Source organism: Aulonocara stuartgranti, assembly GCF_965226115.1.
Source record: "Aulonocara stuartgranti genome assembly, chromosome: 10".
NCBI classification, from domain to species: Eukaryota; Metazoa; Chordata; class Actinopteri; order Cichliformes; family Cichlidae; genus Aulonocara; species Aulonocara stuartgranti.
In genome coordinates, this window is record NC_138946.1 from 10174541 (window position 1) to 10197244 (window position 22704).

The 22704-nt window shown below is 40.7% G+C and overlaps 1 protein-coding gene across 2 annotated transcripts; it reads left to right on the plus strand.

Annotated features, from left to right (window-relative positions):
- The first annotated feature begins 2158 nt into the window (after positions 1–2158).
- On the plus strand, positions 2159–22384 carry macroh2a1 (macroH2A.1 histone). 2 transcript variants are annotated; one of them, XM_082548873.1, is made up of 9 exons: positions 2159–2313; positions 3615–3815; positions 4322–4428; positions 4528–4719; positions 5488–5595; positions 9060–9159; positions 13466–13555; positions 18541–18715; positions 20828–22384. In XM_082548873.1, the coding sequence occupies exons 2-9, from the start codon at positions 3644–3646 to the stop codon at positions 20991–20993; spliced, it is 1110 nt and encodes a 369-aa protein (XP_082404999.1). In that variant the 5' UTR covers positions 2159–2313; positions 3615–3643; the 3' UTR covers positions 20994–22384. The 2 variants fall into 2 exon arrangements, with proteins under 2 accessions (XP_082404999.1, XP_082405000.1); XM_082548874.1 differs by lacking the exon at positions 9060–9159 and adding an exon at positions 11315–11405 and having other exon boundaries at positions 2160–2313.
- Positions 22385–22704: the final 320 nt, after the last annotated feature.

Genomic DNA, 22704 nt, shown 5'->3' on the forward strand with positions numbered 1-22704 from the left:
GGTAACAGCAGGATCTCAGGTTCAGGTCTCACGTGTAAAAGCTAAACTATTAAAGATACTATTCAATAACAGTGACAGAAATCTGACCAAAGTGAGACAAATGATGAAGCCCATAAGTCTATTAACTGAGCTTCCTCCTTCTGCTGCTTACATTTCTGACAAAGTGGACCAATGAGCTAATCTTTTCTCTCCGTACAGACAGAATCTCAGACTATCCTGTGAGCAAACATTCTGTGGCACTGTGCTGAGCACTGCACCACATCATTGGCTTTGCACACCCGTCTGGTTAGAGCAGCAGTGATGCTAAAATCCAGTGGAGATCTGCAAGTAATATTTAGATACACGTTAGGATTATACAGTTAAAAGTCCATGTAGATCAACTGAAATATGTAGCAAATCAGCGCTATATTTTTTCTATATCATCTCTTCTGTCATTATGTAGCATGTGCACATATGTATTGTATTCCTGGACCTACCTTATTACTACAGGCCTCTGGACTGTGCTTAAATTGTAAACTGTATAAGCCTCTGTTGTGTTTTCATATCACACACTGCACACCGGTGTATTTTAAATCAAACACTCAATATGTGATCGAAGTGCAGACTTTAACATTTAAACAAAGGTTTGCATTGACTGTTTTTCAACCACAGCCCTTTTCATTCATACTGGCACAAATATGTGAAAGCAAGGGTGATATGCAGAGCAATAGGAACGACATGGTATGATGGCTCATAACATGAAGATATGGGAAAGAGCTGATGATCAGTAAGCAGCAGTCTGGCTTCACGCAGAGAAAGGGCACTACAGATGTGATGTTTCCTTTGAGAGTGTTGGTGCACTGTGTCTGTGGATAAAGAAAGACCTAGTGGGGTGCCAAGAGAGAAAATGTGATACTGTATGAGGAAGCCAGCAATGGCAGAGAAGTGTGTGAGGATGGTGGAGGATATATATGAGGATGGCTAGACATTGTGCAATAGGAGTAACAGATGGGTTCAGGGTGAAGATAGGATTACATCAGGGATCGGCTTTAAACTCCTTCTTGTTCGCAGTGGTGACAGGCAGGTGAACAGGAGAGTGCAGGCAGGGTGGAGTGGGTGGAGACGAGTGTCAGAGGTGATTTGTGACAGAAGGATGGCAGCAAGAGGGAAAGAGAAAGTAGGGAGACCTGTTATGATTCATGGCTTGGAGACAGTGTCACTGACAAAAAGACAGGAGGCCGAGCTGGAGATGGCAGAGTTAAGGTTTTCATTGGGAGTCATAGTTGAGCAGTTTGGAGACAAAGTTAGAGGCAGGGCTGAGGTGGTTTGGACATGTGGCGAGGAAGGATAGTGGATACACTGGACAAAGGATGGAAAAGAGGAAGACCACAGAGAAGATTCATGGATGCAGAGGGTTGGTGTGACAGTTTCTGTATTTATTAACTAAAAAGCTACTCTATTGGATGACTGACTTTGGCCATTATTCGGTTATCCTGCTACTTCTATCAGAAATCTCCTTATCAATAAACTCTACATGTTTGTTTCCACTGGCAGCCATGCATGCCACTACCATAAAATTGCATCCACCACGTTTGACAGATGATGTGATATGCTTCAGATCAGGAGCAGTTTTTCTCCTGCTCCATGCTTTTCTCTTTCCACCATTCTGGTACAAGTTAACCTGGGTTTCATCTCTCCAAATATATATATTTTTTCTACAACTATGTAAGCTTGATTTAAAATCCACTGTGATGGTGGAAATTTAACTGCCCAAAGGGTTATGAATCCAACAGTACACCAGATTTAAGACTATTGGGGAAATCATTATTAAAAGAAATTAGGTAAACAAGTAAAAGCTAGCTGAAACGTCCAAGAATGATGTCCATGTGGGACACTTATTATAAATTCATAAGGTAGGGTCTTTAAAGGATGTTCAAATAAGTTATTAAAAGATAAACATATTGTAGTCTGATGTAGACGAAAAATATTTGTACCCCTGAAAATAATCAAGGTAGCCTATATTGGATTAATTGGTGTACAGTGAAAGAATCAGCTTAAATCTGCTTAATATTATTATCGATATGCGCGGGAAACGTCCAGTATTTCCACTCAAACCACGTGTTTTTTGACAAAAGTAAAAAGGTGTAAAGGGTTAAGGATAATCTTAGCTTCAGATTCAGCAGCTTTGCTCTCTGCTCTCAGCAGTCGCGCTCTGCGAGCAGCGCTGGCTCGCTCCGATATTTCAACTCGCTGTGGATTGTGGGAGACGGGGACACTGCCCAGGCTTGTTACCGGAGACCGAGAGGAAAATTTTTCCGCTCCTCTCTCGCATTTGTAAGTAATCCGCCAGCTTCGCGCACAGCCGTGTCAGCTCTGGTGTTGGCGTTTCGTGTCGATCGAGCCGGTCTCCGTTACCCCGGCTGAGACGTTAACGTTGCCATTTCGTGCTTTTTTTTTCCCTGGCATGGAGGCCGATAGGGAGACCGTGTTGCTGGGGCTGACGGGCAGGAAGGGGAGGGAAGGAGCGGGCAGCTGCCGCCACTCTCGGGTGGAAATAACCCCGGTAGAGCCCGCTGACCCGAGCATTAAAATCGTCCTCGGGTCGTCTGACAGCTCGGTATTTGGCGTTAGTCACGCGCACGGACTGTGGGGGAATTAAACGCACGCGCGCTAGGCATCCGGCGGGCTGTTGACACGCGGAAATAGCTGTCAGTGGCGGTTCAGCCCACCTTACACCTGGTCAGAGTAGAAAAATGCCGCAGATGTTGCGGGAGAAATAAAACGTGCTTGCTGTGTGTTGGTGGGGGGAAAAAGCTGAAGAGCCGCGGAAAACGGGGGCTTGGACACTGTATCGCGCGCGGAGTGTTTGCGTTGGGAGAAGGGGTTTTTTTGGGGAGGGGTGGCGTGGCCTGTGCTGTGGGCTAATTGATTACCACACAGCTAATTGGTGTCTGCATCTGGTGCAGCAGCATTGATTTCGCTCGCAGTAATCTTTACGTTTCGTAAAGCGGCGGGGTGACTTGCGAAGTTTTTATTGCCTTACCGCGTGCGTATCACGTTTACGTTTGATGAGCGACCTCTCTCGAGATGTCTGGACCGTAAAATGTCACATTTGGGTTGCGCAATTTCCCCATGGTGACATAAAATGAAAGGCTTATTTGGGTCCTCTGCAGTTTCTCATCAAATGGTCAAAAGAGTAGGAGTCCCGAGGGAAAGCGGCATACTGTGTGTACTAAAAAACACCCCCCCCCCCCCCCTTCTTTAAGAAGCACCCATGACATCAAACTCATTTATGTCTGGAATTTAATGGCTGTTCCACCCAGTCCTTGTTATCTGTGTATTTATTTATAATTTTTACTTTGTAAATCCAAGAAAGGGGCTCCAATCACAGGAAAGTTAAAGCAGGGGTACGTTTTCCTATCAAAGGATTACTCTGTTTATTGGCAGATTGCTTAATAGAGTACTGGGTCTGGTCCACAATGTTTGCAGCAATTTAAGAAGCTGATAAAGATAAATCTTTTTGATATTTGGCTATGGGTATTGGTCTTTTTGTCATGCACAAATTATTGTTTGTAATAAAGGAGATCAGTGTTGTTCAGATTTGTCAATGGATCGTGGCTGATGTGCCCGTGCAGAGCCTGACGCTGGTAGCAGTGACAGCATCATGTCCAGCCGAGGAGGAAAGAAGAAGTCGACCAAGACCTCGCGGTCCACCAAGGCCGGGGTCATCTTCCCCGTGGGGCGTATGCTGCGCTACATCAAGAGGGGATTGCCTAAATACCGCATCGGGGTGGGAGCTCCTGTCTACCTGGCTGCTGTCCTCGAGTATCTTACTGGTGAGATTTATTTTGCAATGGAAGAGAGTGGTTAAATATTAACAGACAGCAACACAAGGACTGACTCCAGAATCAAGACAATAGAACTACCAAATGACTACTTTAAAATCATTTTAGGGGTATGTAAGGGCACTTTAAGAAAGAAAAATCCCTGTGACGAAGCATGCTTTGTTATTTACATATTTGTAAATCTATTGGATAGCAATAGATGGATATCCAATAGAATGCAAAGTGCTGCAGATTAGCTGCTATTAGCGATGGTGATGCTAGAGGATACTGATGAGGAAGCACTGGAAATCTGTTTATTGAGGGATTTCACAGTTCAGAGATCACCCATGTTTGTCCTGATGTTTGCTTCAAATGACATTCGGAGGCACATTTACTCTTTGAAGACCTCAAAGTTAATCAGGTTCACTCATACATTCAGCATTCAGGACACAAAGCTGTTTTTTTTAAAGCACCCTTGATTATTTTTTCTTCTTTTTCTTTTAAAAAAATCCATGTAGCTGAGATTCTGGAGTTGGCAGGTAACGCGGCCAGAGACAATAAAAAAGGCCGTGTGACACCACGACACATCCTGCTGGCCATCGCCAACGATGAGGAGCTGAACCAGGTGAGCTGCTCTATAAATAATGATCCTAACTTCCAGGTGGTGCAGGGCATCATGGACATTGTCTTGGTTTGTCTAATTTCACATTTGCAACTGTTTCAGTTGCTAAAAGGCGTGACCATTGCAGCAGGTGGAGTCCTGCCCAACATCCATCCAGAGCTGCTGGCCAAGAAGAGAGGCGCCAAGGGGAAACTGGAGACGCCTGTCTCACCTGCCCCCGAGAAGAAACCCAAGTCGGTCAAGAAAACGACAGCTAAGAAACTGAGTGGGAAAAAGGCAGGAGGCAAGGCTAAGGTATGCCTTAATGTGAACAAGACTGATGCCTTTAAGAGCGACTGTGACTGAATTTAACTGTTTGAAGTGTATCATTAGTCGTTACTGCGCTTAATTGTCGGGCATGTCTCAAAATCAGTCCAGACTATTGGGTTTTTTTTTTTTTTTTTTTTTTAAAAAGCATCCATACTGACCATAGCGGCAGATGCTAGACACTCCACTGCTGATTGCAGGGAAGCTATTCCTGTCCAAAGTGCTTGCAGCTCTCCTGCTGATAGCTGTGGAGCTGCACCACTTCACAAACACACGTTTGACCCATTGTGGCTGTAAGAGAGGAAATACACCCTCTTTACACAAACCAAGCAAATTGAGACTAATCAAATTTGGAAAGACAAGTAGGAGCAGAAAACCCCCAGCCTTCAACAAAACATACACAATGTTTCAGCAAACCTTTTTGCCCCAGTTATGTCTGGAGTGGATTTAACACTTCTGGAGCTTAAGTTTGGAACAAAATAATTTGCATTCAGGTAACATCAGGAAATTATTATTAAAAATTGAGATTTCATCCTTTTCCACATTGTAGGAAAATAAAACGGGAACTAATGGCACTGCAGGATTTACTGTTTTAACTTTCAGAAATATATGCAACTGAAGGCACAAAACTGAGGCAAGATATTATTAAAAACTGCAGCTTTAACACAGAGGCAGTAGCTGACCTCTGACCCTCCCATGGTGGGGGCATTATTGCTGCAGTGTCACATGTCAACATGTATTCTGTGTCCTCAACAGAAACAGGGTGAGGTGAGCAAGGCGGCGTCAGCAGACAGCACTACAGAGGGATCTCCATCTGACAGCTTCACCGTGCTCTCCACCAAGAGCCTTTTCCTGGGTCAAAAGGTCAGTCCTCTGTCAATTCAGACATGCACTAACCTCAACACAGGTCACCGCTAATTATACAGAGTCGAGTTCAAGTTTTAGATGGTGATTCATGAGGCTTACGAAGAAAGTCTACACAAATCTTTTATAGATGCAGTAAAACATACGTAGAGCCATACGTTGGATATTAAAGGCTGGTGAGGGTTTTAAGGGGACTCTAAAAAGCAATGCTGAGGTCAGCGTTTAATAACTTTTCATTTAAAGGATGGACAGCTTGAGATAATGTTTTTCTTATTTCAGTTGTGAGTTTTCTTCTGTTTTCAATGTGACCTGTGTTTCTTTAGCAACCAAATGCTCTGTGTGTACAACTCAAATCAGATAAGAAGCAGAAAAGAATCCTTCATGCGCTGCCACAGGGTCTCTCAGGCTCTTGGTAGACTCAATAGACTACAAACTGTTGCCTCCATATTACATCCGACTGTTTTTATTCAGTCTTTTATCTGTGCTGCTCCCTCATGACTGAACTAGATCTAACACGGGAAATCTGACAAAGATGATTTGATAACATCGAAGCCATTCAGTTGGTGTCTTAAAAGGAAGTTTAAGTTTCTGTTTAATATAAGTTTCCTCACACTGAACATTGTGATAGTTTTGTTGTAACTCACGTGAAGGTCTAATAGGCTTAAATTGGAGTATAGATAGATAGTTAGATAGATAAAGATATGAATGACAGAGATATTTTGTGATCCGTTAGCTCCCATTGCTTTGGTCCTGCTGAGCATTAAAAACTGCTTTTTAACCCTTTGGCTGAGCTGAAACCTGAAAGTAAGTTTGCAACAAGTCATAATCAGAATTCCTTCAAAAGATTTTTTTTTTCCAGAATATACTTCAAGAGCATAAGACTGTCATCAGATCAGATGCTCATGAAAATCACTGGAGGTTTAAAAAAAACACATAAAAGGCACTGAAGTGACACTGTATTAGAGAATGAATGACTCAAGAATGATGCAAGAAGTGCCACCGGTTCCCTTTTTATTAATTTCACACATTGAGAATTGAAGATAACTGCTGATTTAATATGAATCTGACCCTTATTCTTACCCTTTGTGCTAACTTTTTTTTCTTTGATGTGTAGACAAATATTTGAATGAACAGCATTCCTGTTTGTCAACACCAGTCTGACTTTTTTCACCTTTCACTAAATGTTTTGGTACTTTATCACAAATTAAACACACATTAGTAATGACATAACAACATCTGGACACTTTACTTGTATTAGACAGTAGTAGCAGTTAGACCACCACCACACAGAATCACCGATATGAGGCAGGGTGGATCCATGCTTTAGTTTTTAGGCCTAATGTCACAGCAGAAATCAGGACTTATGAGACCAGGCAACGTTTTTCTAGATTCATGTTGTCCAGTTTTGGTGAGCCAGTTCAAACTGAAGCTTCAGTTTCCTGTTTGTAGCTGACAGGAGGGGCACCTGGTGTGGTCTTCTGCTGCTGTAGCCCATCTACTTCAAGGTTTGATGTGTTGTGCATTCAGAGATGCTCTTCTGCGTACCCTAAGTTGTAACAAAAGGGTGTATCTGAGTTACTGTTGCCTTTCTATCAGCTTAAAGCAGTCTTCTCTGACCTGGCTCACTTGATATTTCTTCTTTTTTGGCTATTCTCTGTAAATCCTTGTGCAGGAAAATCCTGGTAGACCTGGAAGTCAGCCACGCCATATTCAGTACCCCTTTTAAATCAGCTATCTTTCAACCATTCTGATGCTCAGTTTGAATGTCGGCAGGTCATTTTGACCATATCTACATGTGCAGAACAGGTTTACCCAACAAAGTGTCCACTAAGTGTACTCATTTTTATTTTGCAAATTCTTGAATCATAAAATATGTTCTTACACTGTTTTAATGCAAAAAAAACAAAAAAAACAAAACGCATTGGGAGAAGTAATTTACTTTAAGGTTTCACCTCAGGCCTCAGTCACACAGACTTGGAACCAGTCAGCAACAATCTGGCAACAACCGGTTGCGAAGGAAAAATGCGCCAGGGAGTTGCTTCTCTGTCCCGGTGTGACCGAGGGTTTAGCTTTCACCTGGCAGTTGGCAGCTCTGCATGCTTTGTTCTGCCCTGCGTATGTTGATGCTAATATGTCATTTCATTCTAATTAACTTGACATTTTCTTGCTAGTGAATTAGAATTGATTCTGCCCTGATTTAGCTGCCGTCTTCTGCTACCGCTGGTACTTTAAAAGCATAATGACTCTTGGCACCGTGCTTGTGAATCTTTTATGAGCTGTAACAATGAACAAAGAACAATGAAGTGCTTGCATTCCTTGATGATGCATGTAGTGTACTGTAGTGTTTTAGTGAAGGATTAAAAAAATGATTAGATGCTGAAAATATTAAAAGCTTTCAGCTTTTCATTTGCGGATTGGAAATATTATACTCGGCAGCAGCAGAGTATTAGTGCTTGATTGTGTAGCTGACCAAAGATTACAGCAGCAGTTATCATCAGTGGATGATAATTAATCAGATGAATGCAATAAACCTCCCACTGACTATGATAATGAAGTCATTAATAGAAAATCTAGTCTTTTATTCTGTGTGTTTTTTAAGATTCAATTGTTGTAACTGCTATCGTTCTTTCTGATCTTCTTGGCTTCTGTTTTTCTTTGGCACAATCTGGGCGTTTATCATCAACTCTGACTTTCAAATGCTTGTTGCTGAAATATAGTGTCTGGGGAATAGCAGATGACTATTGAATCTTAAGCTGAGAGGTGCTTTTACTGGATGTCTGTTTGAAATGATAAACATTCAGAGGAATACCTTGACATTTTCAATTCTTTTTCTTGAAACTGTTGGTCCTGCTGCCATGAAATAAAACTTTAAAATCAAGTCAACAAAGAAGCAAATTTATCTTTTCCAGTTAATGCAGCAGGATTCTCCTTTGTACTCTACAAAGATTATTGCAGGACATGTAGGAGTTGGAAACCTTGTGGGACACCACGGGACATCCTACTAATATAAGCTTGTTTTAAAATGCGTTCAATAAAAAGAAGTCATTGCATTTAGATGTAGAATACCATAGGCTGCATCCCCTCTGGACAATATACAGTTGCAAATGAAAGCACTTTATCATGTCATTTAAAGGACCAGTGTGCTTATAGTTGGCTTTCAACTAGATACGGTAACATTCAGCTTTAAAGTAGTGTTTAATAAATGCATATAAGGTTTGCAAACTAAATCATTTTCAGGGAGTTTTCAGGTGTTTTCTTGCATGCCCTGTGCAAAATTGGCTTTGAATCTAAATTTAGGAAACAAAGTGCACTGTGTCCATTTCTGTAATTCACCAGAAAGTCAAGGTATCCCTACTGAGCTGCAGTGTTACTCTGGTTTTAATGGCTTTGCTTCCTGACCTCTTCCTTCTTGTCCACCTCCTCCTTGGCATGCCTGCTCCCCCCCTTTGCTCTCCGCCTCGCAGCTCAACCTCATCCACAGCGAGGTCAGTAACTTGGCTGGCTTTGACGTGGAGGGGGTCATCAACCCCACCAATGCTGAACTTGAACTTAAAGATGATCTAGGTGAGCTCCTCAACTCCCTGCCCTCCTTCCTTCACCCCCTCTCGTCCGCGTGGGCTTAGATATTCAAAATCATTGAAGGTTCAACAGTACAGCTTCTTCTAACTTAAATCCTTACTGGGTTAAAAAATATCAAAGTTTCAAGCTTCTTAGAGGGCCTTTTTCCACCCGTTCCATTCTTTCACACTGTGAGCAGCTCGGTTCAGATGGTGGACAGTGGAAGAGATATTTTAGGTTTCGGTTTAACAGAAGGTGAAAATCAGGTTTTTAAAATGCAATTTGTAGCACAACCAGTCTGTAGTTTCGACATTAATTGTATTAAACTGTGATTTCTAATCAGCAGGTATTTGAGATGCATTTTTATCTACATTTTCTGTTCCTTAAGACATTTCTATGCTGACGCTACTGCAAAAAGGCTTTAGTTATGTTCACCCATGGCCATTGAGGGAAAATCAGAAAAGATTTTTATCATTGTTTCCTCTGGGTTGATTGCTTTGAGGTGGCAGGTGGTCCTCTGCAGCAGTTGCACTGTTCAGCTGTCATTCAAAGACAGAGGTTCTTTAGTGCTGTAGCTCTCCAAAAAGGTGATTCTGTTCATCTGGACGTAGCGTTTTGTGGGTGAATCCAAGTGACTTTAGGATGAATGACGAAACGTTTCTCCCACAAAACGCTACGTCCAGATGAACAGAATCAACTTTTTGGAGATTTCCTTCCCTGGATGATTGAGAATGCATCGAGACGTTTAGTGCTGTAGCTAAAACTTCCCTGCCATAAGATTTGTATGACATCAACTGTTCGTCTTTGGTTTGGGGCAAATTAATACTTCAATAGTTTGTTTTTCTGCTGACATTAGGTCAACAGTTTCAGAGAAACTTAAGTAACACTGCCTCTTTTCTGCTACATGGAGAAAATGGTTTCTCCTGTGTCTCCCTCATACATGCACTAAAGAGAACTGTGGGGTAAACTAGCATTTAAAAGTAGATGCACTGAAATGAAACAAGTGCACACAAATTGGGGAAATAAAATAAAATTAATAATCTAATTTTGTTTATTGGTTTCATGGGGAGACACACCGTTTGTGGCAGCAGTCTGAAAACACTGAAGTAATGAAATTTTCTAAATTATATGTAAATGAAATATAACATTATAATTGTATAATGTTCTATTTAATAGAAATAGAAGATCAGATATATTAAAGCTTAGTAAACGCCAAATGTTAGATTAGATCTTTTTTGGGGTGTGGGTTTAAATAACTGCGTCTTGTTTTTATTTATGCTTATAATCTATTTGGTTAATGCTCCTGTAAACGTTCCTTAGTAGACTTATTCGATGCTTGCTGGATGGTCAGCTCCTTGGAAGTAACAGAACTGCTCACAGTGTGAATAAACTATGAGATGCTTTGATTCTTAAAGTAGCCGTTCCTGCTCTTTGACTCGTGAATATAAGAGCAGAAAGGTGGAAATTTTCCTTCAAATCAATAGAAAAGCATGGATAAAATGCCGCTTCTAGGAGAAGAAAGCGATTTCTGTGGAGACTTTCAAGGATTTTCTCAAAGCTCCTCAGAGCAGCGATCCTGCTTGCTCCTCCTGTTGTGTAAATGTGTTGCGGTTCATTCCAGGTTGTCCTCCTTTCAAAGGGCTGCAGGACCTTTTGTAATGCTTGAAGATCAGTGTAGTGCACTGAAGTAGAGCGAGAGAAAACCCGACACGAGCCTCATTTAGGCGCTCACTTCAGCCTGACTGTGAGGTTGTTCACCTGGAGTGCGATCATAACATTCAGGACTCGGGATGACACAGTTGGACGGAATAAATTCTGCTGCTGGAAAACTGTAGGAATAAAAATATTTTGGGGTGTGGTTATATGCCCTGACGATTACACGCTTTTGGATTATTTACTCTATTCTTGTTTTATTTTAAGCAAATCTAGCCAACTGTGCAGTCCTGCTTCCTGATTACATACTGTAACATGACCTACCATTCCCTCAGTTGCCTCCTTGTTCCCTGTGATGTCCTCAGCCAATAAGGAGCGTGCTCACTTTCTCTTTTCTTCTTCTCTTTCATTCATTTATTTCTTTTCTTTTTGCCATCTTATTGCTCCTGGTCACTCACTGTGTTTTTTACCACCATGTTTGTTTGCCTGTCGTTGTTGTTGTCTGTAGTTGCAAGTTGTCCAAGCCGACATTTCCATCGTGGAGAGCGACGCTGTCGTTCACCCGACCAACTCCTCCCTCTATACAGGTGGTGAAGTAGGTAAAGGAACCACTGACACTGCAGACACCACGACTGCCTGTCTGCTCTCCCTCTGCATATCCAGATGGTCAGCGCTGCAGTCTGTGGGCAAACATCACAGCAGCAGCACAGTTTTTATTCTTTAATGAAGCGCTTTTTAGACCACGACCAAGGTCCCTGCTGTTCTTACTGTAAAAGCATAACCACAGAATATATGATCAGAATTGCTCGATGGTTAAAAATTGAAAAGGGAGGAAAAACCATCCTTCATTATCAGTGAAAAATTAACTTGCACAGGCTTGAAAAGTGCAAGTAAAGGCTTTAAGATTAGTGCAATGAGGTACTTGTGGGTAACTGCCAAGATCTGAAAGTTGGCCGCCAAAAAAATGTTCTGCATTCACACGCGATGTTTTCCACAAACCGAAGCCAGTAGGCAAACAAAATGTGGACACTCAACTCAATTGGTTCATGTAAATTTTGGTTTTCATCTCGACTCAGAATGTTTCGAAACTGGTTCCCGCTCGTTCTCATTCGCAAAGCAGTGTAACTGTAGTTAGCTGGGTGACCTCGAACTCCCACGTCAGCACCAGGGGTCGAAGCGCTGACACTGTGTGAGGTTTATATGTGGATGAAAAGCTGGACTGCCACATACTTCTGTGACAGCTTTTCAGAGATGTATCTGGAGCGTAGCGTGTTATAAGCTTTTTGTAAGCGTGTTCAACAAGCTTTCAGAGTCATATCATATCTTCTGCCTAAATTATTCCTCCTGCTTTGAGTCTGGCTCCTTGCCACAAAATCTTAAATCAGACTGCATTAAACGTTCATGGTCTCTGCTAACTTTCAAATCTTTGCCAGTTTATTATCACATCATCCAGGTATTATTTCCAGCTGGCCTGCAGAATGTGTAACAATTAACCTGGGTAGCGCATATTTTTGTGCTGTGCTCTCTCCAACAACCTTTCATAGTTATTCCCACCAAAGACAATGTACACAATGTTTATGCTTCTCCTAGTGATTCTCTTAGTCCAAGCATCAAGTAATGCATACACACACTTTCTCAGTGTGATCCTAACACAGTGCTGCTGCTTGTTGTTGCTTTGTTCCACTCGACTGAAACGCAGACAGTCTGGGACTCGCTTCATTTCCTGTGACATTTAACCTCTCTGACTGTGCTGTCAGTTCAGACGGTTAGAAAGAGAGAAAATGTCTAAGACGCTGTTTCCTGAAGCTTCATATTAAAACCCGTCAGGGTTGATTTGTGGCAATTTGGATTAATGACTGAACAAATATTAACTAGCTCTTTACCTACGAGGACCATCACCCTTTGTCTGCTTTTCTTGTAATGACTGTTAAATGATTTCAGGGGCTTTTCTTTAAAATGCTGACTTTTACTCTTACTTCCAGACCTTGATTTTTACCCCCCCCCCTGCCTGTTTTTAATATTGTTGCAGCCAGAGCATTCATTTGTCTGCTTCTGGTGACGTTAAATTGCCTCCCCTCTTCTCTCTTTAGCTCTGAGTGCATTTTAAAGTGGTATAAATGTCGTCAGTGAGACATGAATACACATGAAATCAAGTATCCTAGTTAAACTTAAATTGCTAGGACTATTTTACTTTAAGTCCATTCATCAGTGCTGCAAAGCTTTTACATTGTTAACTATAATATTCGCTCACCCACTTTTTTTGTTGCTATTTTGAGAGTGAAAGAAAATACTCTCCTCACTGTATATAAGCCACTATGGAAGGACAGAGGGAAGTAATTACAGACTGAAGCTTTAATACATTAGTTTAACTCTCAGAATGAGTCATTCTGAAAATGGCAGCTTTGAATCCTTACACTTCATTTATGAGACTTTCCCAGACTCTTAAAATTAAAGTAACAGGAACATGTATGTTTGATTATAAATGTGAGTGCAGAGATTCAGAGAGAGGCCGGGGGAAATGATTGACAGCATCATTGTCTGTTGTGTGTCTGCCTGCCTGTCTGTCTGCATGATCACCAGTCAGCTCTCTTCTTGCTTGCTGTTTTTCTCGCTGCAGTATGTGAGGATGCATTCACCTCAGTCCTCTCTCCCCTCGCAGGCTCTGCTCTGGAGAAAAAGGGGGGTAAAGAGTTCGCCGATGCAGTGCAAGAGCTGAAGAAGAAAAACGGCCCTCTGGAGGTGGCTGGTGGTAAGTGCACAGAGGATTATTTTTATTTATATTTTAGATACAGAAAGTAGAGGTTATATCAGGAGGCCTGAAAGATCTCGCTCGGACTTGGCTGTGGTACTGTAAATAAGACATTAAATCATTCTATCACCATTATTTTAACACCACATACAGATAAACATGTGGAAATGATAAAAATTTGGCAGAATGTGTTTTTTTTTTTTTTTTTTTTCTTTCAAATAAACGCTGGTGTATTTTAGTGATATAAAAAGATAAATCGCCATAAGCACAGGGGTATAAAAACCTGCTACATGATGCTAGGCTGGCAACACAGGTGAACTGAAACATCATCGTCACTGAGTAAGAGGAGTATCAGCTGAACAAGGGGAAATGATATATTTTACTTAGAAATAAATACAAGATCCAAATCCAGAAATTTAAAACTAAATGCCTGCTCAATGATGGAATATCCAGATAATCCTAGTGAGTTGTTTTTTTGTTTTTTTTGTTTTTTAATAATTTCTTTAGACATTTTCAGGCTCGATAAATCCTCTGAAGAGTGACAAGAACTCCTATAATTTCTGGTAATGATTATGAGACCATGTGATGAGCGAGCAGGTTCAGAGTTTAGTTTTCTTTGGAGTCTGAAAAAGTTGCTGATTGGATGAGGTCTACTGCTTTAACCTGCCTACACTAACCTTATCCTCCAATCACATCAGAGTGCTCCTCTCACTGTCTTCTTGTTACTGGCTTGTACAGTAACAAATAAGCATGTGCTTCTTTAAACTTTTAAACTACTCGATTAAAAATTAGAGGAACACTTTTTAATAAGGCTGTGGCATCAAGTCATTTAAAAATCTGGGCTATTGATCTGGTCAGATAAATGGCAGAGAGGTTTGTTGCTGTTTTGGTGTTAACAAGAAATTAACTACAGGTGCACCACCTGTGGGCAGGCGAGGACATGGACACCCAAATTTGTGAATGCAATAACTTGAGAACAAAGCAATGTAGGAATTTTAAATTCCTACCATAGGTGCTGCCACTAGTGTTAGTGTCACTACTGATATCATGAGGTGATACCTGGACCCTACAGAGGTGGCACAAGTAGTCCAACTCCTGATACATCAAAGGGTGCCTTTTCCAGAAGGTTTGCTGCACCTCCCAGCACAGAGAAGCAACAGAGAACGTTGTGCTGCCTGTAACATTCAGCATGACTGGTTTGCTGACGGGTCAATGATAGTCGAGGGACGCACAGGCTTCTACGGGCTAGGCGACGGCACCCTGACTGCTGTTAGGGGACCTATCCGATGCTGTCAGATTGCACCTCAGACTGTCCGGCTCCAGATCCCCCAGGACTGTATCCATGACATTGTCTCGTTAGAAGCACGCCCTGATGTTGTCAAACATGCAAACAAACACGTGGGTCCATCTCCATGTCTGTAGAAGTCAGTGATTGGTCCATCCATACAGTAAAATTGACTAACCTGCCAAAATATTTTTTTTCACTTTGATTTTCGGTGTGTCTTTGAACTCAGGCCCCTGTAGGTTGGCAATTTTGATTTCCATAATCAAAGTGGCATCCACTTATTCACTGAACACACACAGTTCATGATGTCAGTTGAGAAATCCAGCATGATTATTCAGTTATTTTCTTTACCCTGACGTCTTGTGTGTTTTCAAAGTCTTCCTTTTATTTAGGAATAAACAATCTCTGGCTTTCACACACACTGTGATGAAAAACCAAAACTGTCCATAAAATAAAAATGAATTTTGCCACCTCACAGGATTAGCTTAACATTTTAAGTGCTCAATAACAACTCCCACCTTTTCGTTCTCACTTCTTTTCGAAGTGTATTGTAACTGTTCCTGGGTCCTTTTTAACAATGTTAACAAGTTTATTGTAATTTGGTATCCAGAAACATTCTTGATCAGTGTTGTTTCTAGATTTTTTTTGTAAAATTTTTTTTTTTATCTTTTTAATGAAACATTTGGTTTGCTGGAAAGGAAGTATGAGCGTAACACTAAGATGCGCTGAAACTGCCTCTTTTTAAAAATTACTTTAACATTCACACACTGCATCAGATTTTTCCACACTTTGATCTGATTACATGATTGAAAGGGGTTGGAAAAGTGCATATTGATCCACTCGAGCACCACCCAGCTCGTATGACAGTGATGTCAGCGTGTCTCATAAATCTCTCATCTCGCACACCATGCAGAGCAGGGCAGGGTCTTTTTGGCCTTCCAGCTTAAGAAAATGACACCGCAGCCAGGATTAGCTCTTTGGACATGGAAGCCTAGATTTTACACACTTGGACTAATTCATTCTTTACTTAAAAGCTCAGTGTTGAACTTGAAACCGTGAATCCAGGAACTTTTTTTTTTCCTTTTGGTCATGACTGTGATCAAAGACATTTAGCACTGGCACATCGCATCTGTTCTTGGCGACTTTAGTCTGCAGCTACAGGGATTGGCCTTCAGAGAGCAATATTATTTTAGTCCTTAAAGATTATTTTATCTTTCAGTCTGTTCGCTCTTAGTGCCTCTCTTATTCTTTCTCCATCTGTCTCTGGTTCTTTCGCTTTATCTCTCTCATTATTCATCACTCACACTCACTTTTTCAAATGCTGCCCACCTTCAGCCAAGTTCGCTCAGTATCCTAATCCTGCTTTCTATGCGGAGCTCGTAAATAGATAACTAGGTGACTGAACACCAAGCCAGCAGCGCCTGACGGGGATTCTGGGATCGGCCCTGTGGTCACGCTGACCACACCTGCCTCAGGACAGCTGTCCAAAAGGTCCTCAGTGATGTCTTTTACCAACATTTTTGTCTCTCTGCAAGCAAAGTTTCACATTTTAAGTCCAGGCAGGTACTAAAGTGAATTATTCAACCCCAGGTTATTCATTTAGTTTAATATTCTGAAATTACGAGTGATTTTTAGGTGGTAATTTCTAAAATTACTGCTGCTGCCTGCATAATAACATAAAAGAAAACGTTAGCTGAGTAAGTAAAAGCTAATTGTTTTATTTATACAGCAAAGCTCAGAGTGCATGAAATTTCCCTTCATTAGTTTTCTGCGAAGCCTGACTTGCTCTGCTGATTATAGAAGATTTTTTAAATGAGCAGCCAAGATTCTGAATTTTGGATTGAATAAACAGCAAAACTGATAATTTTACTGATTTACAGTTAGCTCATTAAATCTGTAACATTTACTGTTCTTGGAGGATAAATCGATTCATTTGTAATACACTCTGCACGAAAAGCAGCAGTGGGTTTATCTATTAACAAGAAGCCAAAACTCGATATGGCTTAATCATCAGTGCCATAAAGCTCCATTGTTGTCCAGCACTATAAAATTGCAGGAATTAACCACACTCTTGCACATGTTCCTGCATGACTAATGAAGGAACTTGCCACTGCACTTTATTCACAATTAGTCCCACAAACACCATCCTGCTGCTCTAGATGGCCCCATGCAACCCTAAGGCTGGATGGGTCATCCCAGTCCAGCAGAGATGAAACAAATAAGGTCTGAGGGTAAATAAAAAGGTGTTTATGTAATAAAAATATTTAGTGTTTTGTTTTTTGTAATATATGTCAGATGACAGTACATAATGCCAGTCATGTTTCCAGTGGATGCATATAATAATCAACAAAGTTTCATACAGAACTGATGGATGGATTTTGTCTGTAAAATTGAACAAAAATTTAGTTTCATCTTTTCAGGAACCATTTGAATTTTCTCTCTAGCACAAAATGGTTGAGGGATAAGCTAATGTGAAGTGCACGTGGTAAAAGCACATTCTTCTCTCCGAAACATCTGAATTTTGTCTCTAGGAGAAATTAAGACTGACAGACCTGGGGTCAATAAAGGGTTAACATGAGTATCAAAATTTAAATGCACAATATGATTAGCCTGGCCATCGACCAGCAGCTGGCACTGGGTATATATATATTTTTTTGTTTGTGTTTTTTTTTTTTTTTTTTAGCCTGTAAATGGCAGTATCAGACCCACAGGTACATGCTGGGTTCCTGAAGGTTCTTGTCTCTTGCAGCAATGTGATGGTGTTCATATTTCAGTGGCAGATTGATTAAAAGACAGCGATCATTAGCGTAACCAGATAAGTTCCTTGCACCTAGATGCAGAAAATCCACATAAGTGTTGCAGGGCTGGATTTCATCATCGTTTGATCGGCAGGTTATGCGCAGTGCACAAACACCACCACACACACTTCCTCCCACCCAAACCATAAAACAAATTGGACTCGGCAGGCAGTCATGAAAACCATAATCATCATCGTCCTTCAACTTTACCTCACAACCAGATCACACATGCGGCGTGACTGGCTCTCGCTCAGCTGTGTGAAGTCTCTCCGTCCTCTCTGAGCCATCTGGAAATGAACTCGTCCTCAGCGTTGACTTCGGTCCAGTCACACGTTCGCTGTGGGCTAATAAACTCTGACTGGAGGCTTTTGCACTTCACAGAATCAGAGGCTTTGGCTGAGTTACACTTTTTACAGCTGCTGGGTTTGAGGGAAGACTAAGCTAAATGTTAAACAACAGAGTACAGGCTTCTCTCATTTTTCTTTCTCTTACTTTCACTTCATTCCTTTTTCTTCCCCGTCTTTGCTGTTCTACTTTTCTTTTCCCCCCTTCTTCTCTGCTGTCTGGAGGAACAGCCCACCTCACTGAAATATCCTGGAGATTTTGGAGATTTTCCACTAAGCAGTGATCTTTTAGCACCTTTGGCCTCCAAACAACTTGTAGGTTTTTATTTCTGACAAAACTGAGTGAAAGAAGCTGTGACATTTGACTGTTCTGACTAAATGAATCTCGGGCTGTGTTTCAAAAAACTCATAATTGCAACAAGACTAAAAATGTTGGCATTTTGTGCAAGCATAGTATTTATCCTTACTTGTTTCCCAGTTCTTCTCCGTCTGGTGTCTCGATTTCCTCTCCTCTTTCCTTCATAGTGATTAACCATTCTTTCCTCCCCCTTCTCTCAGCCGTGTTGACCGCTGGCTTTGGCCTGCCTGCTAAGTACGTTATCCACTGTAACAGTCCAGGCTGGGGCTCCGACAAGTGCGAGGAGATGCTGGACAAGACGGTGAAGAACTGCCTCGCTCTGGCAGATGAGAAGAAACTGAAGTCTGTGGCCTTTCCCTCCATCGGGAGTGGAAGGTAAGAAAACACGCAGATGAAAGACGCCTGTAAAAACAAGACACTCTTAGAAAATGTAATGTTATCTGGTCCACATCCTGTATATCACCAGTATGCAGTATGATTATCCACTTAAGGACATTTTTACTTTTACTTTTTTTTTTTTTGGTCTAAAGCTAAAAGTGTTTTTTTTTTTTTTTTTTTTTAAAAAGGGGGATAATATGAACACTTTGGAAACCCAAAAAACTGTACTGAGTTCTCCTGAAATAACATTCCAGCTGGGAGAAACGTCTCAGATCTCCTTTGAGTAGCATTCTTGGATCTTCGGCTATAGAAAATATTGTTCATGCTCATGTTTATGTGCGTACCCATACAGTTTTCCTTCTTTTATTTTGTAACTTAAAATGGGGATTGAGACGAATTCTTTGGCAACAGAGGTGAACACATCCAGCTTGATCCCATAGAAAGCACTGAGAGCAGCACAATGAGGTCATAGACTGTATATAAAAGATGGAGATGACCAACATGACATCCTGACTGTACGTGATGTTGCATTTTAAGCGTTTTTTTTCCCTATAAGGCTGAAATCAAACCCGCTTCTAGTGCCAATCTTCATTTTAGATTTACATACTTGATATTAATTACTCAGAATTACTTTACTGAATATTTGACAATGGTTCAAAGTTCAAACAAAGGTTTGATTGAAAAGGTAACTCTGCATGTTGTAGCATCAAAATTAAGCAATAAAGCAACATTTTCCAAAGTAAAATGCTATGTGGCTTTACATTAGTCAACTTAACACACATTCACATCTGTCTGAGGAGAAATTGGCAAAATTTTTGGTGATCTGCAAACATCTTATGTCTTTACACACTTGTTGTTTTCTTAAACTCTATAAAAGATGAACAGGCCTGCAGAAGTTGACTCCTGCATAGCAATCAGATTGCTTTTTCTGGTCTAAAGCCACATCTTTGCATTTTCATAGAAATAAATGATATTTAATTTTAATGAAGAAATGATAATTATGGCCTCATTTAGAGGAGACTGAGATAAAATAGGTTGTGATTTAATCCAGAGTGTATTCCTTGACCAGTTGCCTATTGGTAGCATGAAATCCTTTGCAAACCTCTGCGATTTCTTTGGTGGTAGTAGTTTACATGGAATATGCTGACTTGTTTGCAACTCAGTCTTTATTTAGCAGGAGTGAAACTCTGAAAAGTGTGGCCCAGGCTGTTCACCTTTTAAAGTGAAAGCTGTGCCTTTTGAAATATGTTTGCCGTAGTAAGGCTGCTGAACGTGAACGTCTTCCAAGTTTCACTATGGCTGGGAAATTAAATTGGCGGATGTTTGCAGACAAGTCGTCATTTTTCCTGCAAACTACAGACAACTGCAGCAATCTGCTAAAGCAATCACATGGAGGTTTTTTTGGTGCTGCACCTTCTTTGCAACAGATTTAACTCAGCTTCACGCAAAAACCTTCAGCATGTACTCCAAACTAGTCAACGTTTATTTTAACCTCGTCGGATGGTCGCACAGTTTAGGCCTGTGTTACTGAGGTCTAAACAAGATAGTTAGCATGAGCTTTAGTTAACCCACACCACCCACTCATCCAAATGTGGCTGCATTCAGTATCTAAAGACCAAAATGCCAACAAGACGACAATTTCAAGACCAGTGGATGATGTTATACTGGCTACGTCTGACTTTTTTAGCTAACGATGTGTAATTAGCCTGCTAAACTTTTTAGCACTTTTACTTTTGTTCTCATTAGCATTTAGCTTGAAACCTTTTTTTTCTCATTTCTTATCTTGATAATCAGAAGCTCAGATTTGATCTTCCCAACCTTTGTTAAGCCACTGGTTGGAAACCAGCGAATAACGGTGGGCAGCCAAAGTTCAGGTTCATGAGGTTTGAACAGCTATAGGAAAAACTTTACCTCGCCATTCACCCTTTTACAGCTTAAAATTGGTGCCTGAGTTGAAAGCAGTAAAACTTGGTTCCAAATTCAATCTATAATATGTGCCTAGTAAATAACTACCTTCATGTGTATCCTTACCACTAACATAATGACAATCTCTGCAGTGTGTGCGTGTGAGACCACATTTCACCAAGTGTGTGCGAACTCTCCCATCAGGAATGGTTTCCCGAAGCAGACGGCAGCCCAGCTGATCCTCAAGGCCATCTCCAGTTATTTTGTGGCCACCATGTCTTCCACCATCAAGACCGTCTACTTCGTGCTGTTTGACAGCGAGAGCATCGGGATCTACGTGCAAGAAATGGCGAAGCTGGAGACGAGCTAAAAGTACGGAATATTCCCCTCCTTGTTTTTACCTGCAAGGAAAGAAGGCGGCGTTTACTAGTGATCGATTAATTTTGAAGAGAAGAAAAAAAGAAAATTTTTTCTTAAGGCTGGGAACTTGTTTTTGCATTAAGTTTGTAAAATTCCTATATTGTTTTTAATTTCCTATTTACTTGTCATCACTGGCATTTAAATGTAGACGTGCACTGTTCATTCTGCGGTCTTTTAACACACAGTGCCACACAAAACAGATTGAACAAGTGAGAACACTCACTCTAAGATTTAATTTTCAGAACATATACGGTTTAAAAAGATGCTATGAGACATTGCTACACCTCAAGTACAAAAGGCTTCCAGAGAAGGCCGATAAATACGGGTTAATGCATGTAAACACAGTACAGTCAATAAAAACAGCTACCCTCATTCTTTCGTGCTTAGTAACACAGGACACTTAATCGTGTGTTGTATTTTTTTGGGTATTAAGTCTACATTTTTGGATAATTTCTGTTGGTATCGCACTGTGTAATGAAAAGCGTAAAGAAAAGTTCCGTTTGGTTTGGTCTTTACGAGATCGGTGTTAAAGACTAAAGGAGTGAGTTTTGTTTTTGTGTTGTGTGTTGCAAATTCCTCTTTTTTTTTTTTTTTTTTTTTTTTTTTTGCCTTTGATTCCACAGGCAAAAGATGCTTTCGCAGTGTGCTGCAGATGCCTTCAATTTCCAAAAAAAACCTCAATTGGAAAGAGTTTATTGATATGTCTTGACCCTAATATTAAGAGTTTATACTTGCACCTGGAAAAATGTACATTTACATTGAATAAGTGGAGATTGGAGGTCTTTGCAGAGCAACAATAGGTTATATTGTGTGTTCCTATAAGTGTTTATATAGATGGAGTATTTGTGAAATGTTATAGTAAAATAATGAACTGTAACATAGATTTTTATTTTCTATTTTAATTTTCTGACTGATTCTAAGTGGCACGGTATTTGGAAGGAAAAAAAAATGTAGAAGTGTGTTTGTCTTTGTTAAGCCATAAAACATACAGTATGTACTCATTCAGAGGCTGTCTTGCTGTTGCTTTTGGTTTTTGGTTCTTTCCATTCAGCCACCACCAGATGGCGCCCTATAATCACAAATTGGACTTTCCATCTCAGCCATTTTCTTGTGCAGCAGCAGACCTCTTCACACAGACAGCGGTTGATTTGAGGTTGGATTTGAATTGGGACTATTTGAACGTACATGAGGAACCGGACTGTTTTGCTGCATTTAGACTTTTCAACAGTCTAACTTTTTATGGGAAAAAAAAAAGTAAGGTGCTTTCTAATAATTGCTACAATTGATGATTGCAAAAGGTCTGTACACACTCCGGTAATAAAATACCTTCAAAAATTCTGAGATCATTTTGTGTTTCATGCAGATCTGTGGGATGCTGCCAGTAACCGTGAGCTTCATGATTAAAAATGCATGTGTGAGCGTGAAGTTTAATTGAAATAGAAGCCTTTGTTGTCCCCTTTGGAAAAGAGTGTGTGTATGCTGGATGTAGTAATAAATCCCTCTCCACTGTTTTAAAGTGAGCATAATTGTAAGTGTTGCAGAACAAATGGCAAAAAGATGACACGCTACATTTATTTGATTTGACTGAGAGCCACAGCGAAAGCCTCACGAATCTCAGCTCATTGAGCATATGCGTGTCTGTGTTCAGGAGGCCCAAATGA

Coding starts and splice junctions, on each gene's coding strand:
- macroh2a1 (XM_082548873.1), top strand. CDS start 3,644: ATGTCCAGCCGAGGAGGAAAGAAGAAGTCGACCAAGACCTCGCGGTCC. Junction 4,429..4,527: donor ACGATGAGGAGCTGAACCAG/GTGAGCTGCTCT, acceptor CAACTGTTTCAG/TTGCTAAAAGGCGTGACCAT. Junction 13,556..18,540: donor CCCTCTGGAGGTGGCTGGTG/GTAAGTGCACAG, acceptor CCCTTCTCTCAG/CCGTGTTGACCGCTGGCTTT.